At 35.1% G+C, this 7415-nt stretch overlaps 1 protein-coding gene across 1 annotated transcript; it reads right to left on the bottom strand.

Moving 5' to 3' along the window:
- Window positions 1-285: 285 nt before the first annotated feature.
- LOC106776394 (probable transcription factor KAN2) lies at window positions 286-5551 on the bottom strand. The gene is made up of 6 exons (XM_014663841.2): window positions 4425-5551; window positions 4174-4250; window positions 3096-3141; window positions 2812-2971; window positions 1657-1717; window positions 286-820 (listed from the first exon to the last, which is right to left on the bottom strand). The coding sequence occupies exons 1-6, from the start codon at window positions 5071-5073 to the stop codon at window positions 692-694; spliced, it is 1122 nt and encodes a 373-aa protein (XP_014519327.1). The 5' UTR covers window positions 5074-5551; the 3' UTR covers window positions 286-691.
- Between the last annotated feature and the right edge of the window lie 1864 nt (window positions 5552-7415).

Genomic DNA, 7415 nt, shown 5'->3' with positions numbered 1-7415 from the left:
TTCGTTTTCATAAAGATATGAAGTGTTATGATTGGCACTTTATTTAAATTTTTTGGTGAGTTCATTGCCACTTTATATGTATCTTAAGCTTGACTATGTTGGTATTCTTTTTGACACTTTATTCAAATTTTTCAGTCTTTTCCTAAGTCTATATTCTCAATTCTTTCTTTTGTTCCTAAAGTGTAAAGCATGTGCATAGGTGTAGAATTGAATATAGGATTAGGAACCCAACTTCTTTGGTGGAAATATCTAAATATTTCATAAATGTAAAGTGCTCCATTACAATTACCAAGGATCACTTCATACTTTTAAGATAACTCTCTCTCTCTCTCTCTCTCTCTCTTTCTCACTCACTCACTCTCTCTCTCTCTCTCACTCTCTCATGTCTCTTTCTTTCTCTCAGATTGCAAAAACATACAAATCAATTAGATTTCATATATTTACCAAGAAAATATAATATGTTGATTTGGATCTCACAAGAGCTCTGATAGGAAGGCCATGCTTTCTTTTGTTGCTTTCTGTCTTTCTTGTCTCCTTGTGTTCTTTAGCTCCTTTTACTTTTTTTTTTTTTTCTCTTTTGTTTTCTTTTAGCTTTCTTTTTCTCTCATTTTCTCAGCGGCTTCCTCATTCTCATTCCAGCTCTCTACCTCTAGTTAATCAATAATACGTATTCAGAGGGATCAGATCCTTGTTAAAGTGGCTGCCCCAAGCTGAATTCCAAATCCAAATTAGCCTTCTTCGGGCTTGATCCTGACACATTTGAAGATGAGCTTCCATCTGATATTCTCTCATAACTCACACACTTCGGATCCATTTCCTTCTGAAAAACCAATTACAGATCTATCAGTTAATCAATATCAACAACCAAAAATATCATACTAAGTCTATATTTTATATATATAAGCTTAGAATACTGTTCATACTATCTAAACCAACTACCTGATTGACCCAGCTGGATTAGCAAATATAATATATAGTTCTAATGTAATGATGAGAATGGGAAACAAATTACCGAGAAAGATATACTGTGTGTGTGTGAACAGGTTTCGGGAATCAAAGAACATTTGACTCGGAGAATAATTACAGAATATTTATATCAATGAAGGAAAAAATAAAGAAACTTCAGAGAGGTACACCTAAAAGCCTGCTAAGTGCTAGAATTTGCATGTTGATATGTGCTAGCTTTGAATTTTCTTTTTTGTGTATGGCATTAAGATTTAGTAATTGTTACGAGTGTATGTATGTGAGTGAGCTACAAGTTTATAGTTTAGATCGTTGATAAATGAGTCAAAGGGGGTAGGTTTAGGGTTATATAGATGGCCCTTTTGTATATTATCATTAATAAATCTTAAAGGGACGTCTTTTACTTGAAAAATTGTTTTAAAAGCGTTGTAATTAGTGTAAATGCGAAAAGGACTGGTCTACCCATTTGAATTTGTGAAGGACAAAGCAGCTTTATGGAAAGTCTTTTCCTTTTCTCATCTTTATAATGTGCATGGCAAGATGAAAAAGATCAAACGTATTTCCTTTCACTCTCAACTCCCTTTCATGCCATTCCAAACGAAGCTTGGTATTTGTGTATAAATAAAACTTTTGAAACAAAAGCCAACCACAGGCAATAAAGGGGATTTAAGTAATTAGCATTTAGATATATACCTCAAGAGATGGCACGTTTCCAACAGAATCAGTCCTTGTCTTCCCATGCAACCAAGCTTCCCTGTAACAACAAAAAACATCCAAAGAATATATCCCATTACTGAAAGCCATGTAGTAAAACATAAAGGGAGAAAAAGAAACCCATCTTTTACTGCCTTAATTATGCATACACCCTTTTACATATTTTGCTGATTGAAATAAAGTTGAAACCACCCAATTGAAACCCCATTGTCATTTGTTATATATTATATATATATATAGGACCATTCAAGGAAGTTTCAAAGAGCATATATTGCTTTGGCACCAGATTTCTAATTATGGGTCTACCAAAGGCTTAGCTTTGACACTAAGTTTCCCAAATGTAGGGCCCATATAATAGCCTAATGTCTGAACCCCACAAAATCCTAAGGAAAGAGATATCTCTATTTTTAAGGAGGATTTTGGCAAATATGAAACTCCTGTCTCTTTGAATCGTATGCAGGAGAGTGTGTGGGTTCCTTTTTTACTCCCTTTTCACCCACTAGAAGAGAGTATATTATTACCCCATCATGGAGATTGGATGCTCATGGTTTGTGGACAGACAGAACAAAGCAAACTGAAATGATTTATTCTTTTTGTGATTTTTTGCGCCTAACCATGTTTGCATGTGAGGTTGAGAGAGAGAGAGAGAGAGAGAGAGAGAGAGAGAGAGAATGAAAAGAACAAAGAGAGAGAAATGCTAATGTGAATAAGACATGCATCTATTGCTCGGGTTTTTATTAGTATTTTTGCAGCATGACTGCCGGAGAAACATAGAATGGAATAATACAAATTAAGCAAGAAAGTGAAAAATGAAAAAACATTGGTTTCAACTTGATCATAGTTTTATAAAATTCACTCGGTAACAGGAAAATAACTATGTTGCCATCACTCGAAACAACATATTACTTAAAACATTAGTTATGCATTGAGACCTCGGTAAAACTCAAATTTCGCTCAATAGCTTTCAAGCATTTCGACAAAGATAATTCTACGTTATACATATATTAATAAAACCAAAGAACTAAGAAGAAAAAAAAAAAAACCCTTTTAAGGGAATGTATATATATCTGCATATATAGAATTAAAGCTTGTATATCTACACAGAAAAAAGAAAATTTGGACAGGTGTTTTTACCTGGAAGAGTTGCCCCAAAGACCATGATAATCCTTATCTTGATTAACACTTGATCTTCCCTGTTTAATGGATACATCAGACCTTCGAGAAGATTTTATATCAAACATTAAGTCATCAGAAGTATCTCCCGACGACCCATTATCATACACATCCGATTGCCCTAGTTCATGATCAAAGAGGGAAACGATAACCAAGTCAGATAAACCGACAGTGGATCAGAAAAATGCTAACTTTCACGCCTTAATCTTGGGACAATGTTTGATGAAACAAAAATAGAGACCAACCTGATGAAGCCGCAGCTCTATCTGTAGTTTTCACCGTCCGGTACATCTGGATTTAAATTTTACATCACAAACATTAGATAGTGTAGTATTAATACAAAGTGACTTAGAAAAACACTACAAAAACCCTGTTGATATAAGAATCATAATATTAGTAATAAGTACTTATTATTATTATTATTATTATTTACTAGTGTGTAACACAGCAAACTGAGAGGAAGATTAGCGGAAACCCAAGAATAAGAAACTTACAAAGTTGCAAGTTGATAATATTAAATTAATAGGAAGAAGAGTACAAGTTGTAACACAGAAGCATTTATGGTTAAGGCAATATGCATATATATGCATGGAAGCATGTGACTAACCAGGGTTAAAGCTGGCATGGTAAAAAAACCCACATCTGAGGAACGGATCATTGAGAAATGATGGTGTTGGGTATATACGTACTTGCTTATCATTTATTTATTTATTTATTTATTTATTCGTTTTTAAATGAAATTTATACACATTATTTCTTTAATGGCATGGACTGAACTATGAGCTTGTCTGATCTCGGCTTGGCTGCGACTCATTTTGGATTCATAGAGGCTTTGTCCTACTTGTTTCAGAAATCGATAAGTACCTCACACTTTCTCTCTCTTATTTTATTTTCGCTTTTTCCCCTTTAACTCGGCTGGTTCATTCTTCCAAAGCAAAAAGCTGTTTATTAGGTTGCAGAAGCAGAAGCAGAAGCAGAGAGAGGCAGCAGATCTAATAGAAAAAGAAGCGCTAAGAATTTGTGAGACCCTTTGTAAGGAAACCATTGGAATTTGAAATATATATTCATGACTTAACTGCTTCCTGTAATGTAAATGTAGGCATTGGATTTTAAACACATATATATGCATAGTACGTCTTACAAGCACCATTAAAACCCCAATCAGAACCGTACCACCTTCAAGCTGACTCAAGAGCTCCATAACAAAAAATTAATAAAAACACTGACCTTCGATATTATTTAATATAATTATTTTGTTAATCGCTATACACGCATTAAGCTATTATAAACAGGTGCAATCAATTAACGGCCTTAATAGATTACCTGTAAATGAGACTTGACATGTGCTAAAGTGAGATCCTTCACATCCATTAGCTCAAGAACTGATTTGGGTGTAGCCCCTAATGAAAATCAGTAAAAAGAATGATTAATTCGGAGAACCAAGTCTGTTGTATTAAAATAAAATAAAATAAAATAAAAAATTCAGTTTGGTCTTGTTGAATTAACTTCCAGAAGGGTGTAAGAAGAAAATTAAGCAAAAAGAAGAGAAGGGAAAGAGAAAAAATGAAGCATACTTTCGTGGCCACCTAAGAGTTCAACGGCATGGACAAAGCGAGCATGGAGGGTAGAAGTCCAACGCATCCTGGGAGCCCTCATGCTACGCTTAGCAGGGAAGCGTGACAAGAACCTTGATCTCATAAGGGCCTGAGAGTGGAAAGGGGTAGAAGAAGTGTTGGTGCTGGAAATAATAGAAGAAGGGGTGGTGGTTGAAGGCTCTAGAGGGAGATGGTGGTGGTGGTGATGCTGAGTGAATGGTAAAGGAGGAGGGTTTTGGTACACTGGGATTCCTCTAATGGGTCTGAGAAAGCCGAGGTCTTGGCTGAGGCTTTGGTGGGGAGGCTGGAACAGTGGCTGGTGGAAGTAATGGTTCTGCTGAAAGGGTTGGAAGGGGTTGGTGGTGGCATTATTGGCACCGTTTTGGAAGTGGTGAATGAGGTTAGAGGAGTTGGAGTTATCCGAGGAGGCTTTTGGATTGGAGAGGGAGAGGGTGACGCAAGAGTCTTGTTTGGCCATTGATGATATGGAGTTTCTTGAGTCCAAGGCTCTCTTCCAAAACCCCAAATCCATGTCTTCTTCTGTGCTCCTCCTCCAAGTTGATGTTGGTTTGGCGTTTGGAGGGCTGATTTGTAAGGACAAGTCTGGTTGTGCTGGGAAAAGTTCCATCCAAACAAGCCTTTATGTGTTGCTGCTTTGTCTTCTTCTCTCACCCTTGCTGAGTTTCCTTATGTCGTGCAATACTATATATATATATGTTTATATAGTAAGAAAAGTTTGAAGGATTGAAGAGTGTGGTGAAGGGAAGGAAGAGCTAAAAGGTTGCTAGGTGAGGGTAATTAATAGGATTTTGTGAAGGTGTGTGGATGGAGTTTGGAGCATTGAATCAATTTGGAGTAGTTGCAGAGCAGAGATTTGAGATTGAGAGAAGAGGGCATGGAGAAAGAGAGAGAGAAAGAAATGACAAGGTATGTGAAGTGAATGGCTGTTTCTTTTGTGTAAAGTATATGTGAGAAAATGACACTTAAGGGACTATACTATAGGGGGGTGGTGGGCAAGAGAGAGAGATAGAGAGAGAAGATTGTTTGTTTTGTGGACGTGGGGGGTAGGGTACTGGGGTGAGAGTGAGAAAGGGGAAAAAAAGAATGAAAAAATAAAAAATTAAGATAAGAGAGGGAAAAAAAAAGAAAAGAAAAAGGTAATTAACTCGTAACTTTTATTCCTTTTTACAAATATACTCTATCTTTTTTTTTTTCTTCGGATTAAAAATGGAAAAGCAGGACATTTTCTCAAACACCTTTAACGTGTGTGTGTGCTCATTGTTTTCATCTACAAATCCAACTTTCTAACAAGCACACTCACACACACACACGTACACTACACAGAACCCAGAACCCCCCCTTTCACTTGACTGAAACCTAGGGCTTGCTTGTTCTTTTCATCTAATCCTTAAAAAAAATTAAAATCCTGAAATTTACAGTCACATGATTGCACGCAAATTTCAACATCTTGGGGATTTGTTTTGTTTTGTTAACAGCCCAATTATAAACCACTCATTGAGGTCATGATGAACCCTAATTCTCCGCAAATCACATCATGCATTCTTCTTAGCATAAATTTGGACCCATCCATCCTATTCTTGTCATATTCTTTTTATAATCAACCAAGAAAATCAAAGGTATATTTGTGGGTTGTATCCAAAATCAGGACAAATTGGAAAGTCAGTTTTACCCTATATTTTATTTCCGTAAGGACCTTTCTAATGTGGGTAAATTTGTCTTTAAGCATCACGCCCCTTAAGTCATCAAATAGACATCGGAACGTACTACTGAATTATATACACTCCTCTCACTCTCCCAGACACATACCCTAGACCTACAAAAAGCACTAAATCAATAAAAATATTTATAATACCAAAAAAATAAAATAAAATTATTCCTGGTCCTTGAGAAATGTTAGTCCGGTTGACTTAAATTTTGCAGGAGAAACAATATTATTAATCTAAAGCTTGGGAAATTAGAGATATATATATGTATATGGTGGGTCATGCGAGTCTATCAAAATTAAATTTTATGGTTACGAGTTTTGGGATTGAAATGGATGGTCCTAATAAGAGTCCATAAGAAAATAAGATGGTCCTATGATACACTCTAGAGATAAACGACGTATGAATAATCTCTGTCTACCAATCAATGTGAGTCACTGTCAAGTTTACACAACATTATGTGTGTCCTATAGCTTCATCATATTAAACTGTGGTGAATTATAAGCATATAAATAGCAAAATCAACTAGTCAAAGGTGACCGATCACTCTTAATTGGAATTAACTTTTTTTAATGATTTTATATTTGCGTCCTAGATCAAGGTGTTAGGGTCCAATAATGTAAGACATGACATGCTTTTCTATTTGTGCTAGGAATAGGGATGCAGATGTTTCAATCACCCAATGCTGTTATTCAGCTTTCGATATGCAAACTGCTCATCAAAAAATTTCGTTTACTCTTCTTGTCTCACTTAGCTTGCTGCTGTATTTAGTTTATATAACAATTTCGTTCCAATTGGAAGTCTCTCATCGATTAGAGATAAGACTAATTTATAATATATAAATGATGTGTAAACTTTATCTTACAAACTGATTTTTTTTGTATTGAATTAGATTTAAAGTTCACTTCTTAATATTTTCGTCTCTTCATAACATATATTTTTATTATTTAGTTACCTAATCAAACTATAATGGACATGTTGCAACATAACATCTACCACTTTCTTTTAACTAAATACTTCATATAATTCATTTTATGGATTACCATCACTTCCTTTTATCAAACACCAATGCATACAAAACATAAATAGGTTAATTTTATCATAAAACACCTTTTTTTTTTAATGTTTTTCAATGTTGTGTGTTTCCTACAGATAACATGTCGTTTTAAGGATTTGTTCTATGTCACTTAGGCTTAGGTAAAAGGTCAAAAAGGTTCATTAATTTTTAGGCTGGTTCGTGTTTAGC

This window comes from Vigna radiata, chromosome 11 (assembly GCF_000741045.1).
Source record: "Vigna radiata var. radiata cultivar VC1973A chromosome 11, Vradiata_ver6, whole genome shotgun sequence".
Lineage (NCBI taxonomy): Eukaryota > Viridiplantae > Streptophyta > Magnoliopsida > Fabales > Fabaceae > Vigna > Vigna radiata.
The sequence above is the reverse complement of the archived record's forward strand: the minus strand, read 5'-3'. Positions and strand labels throughout refer to the sequence as shown.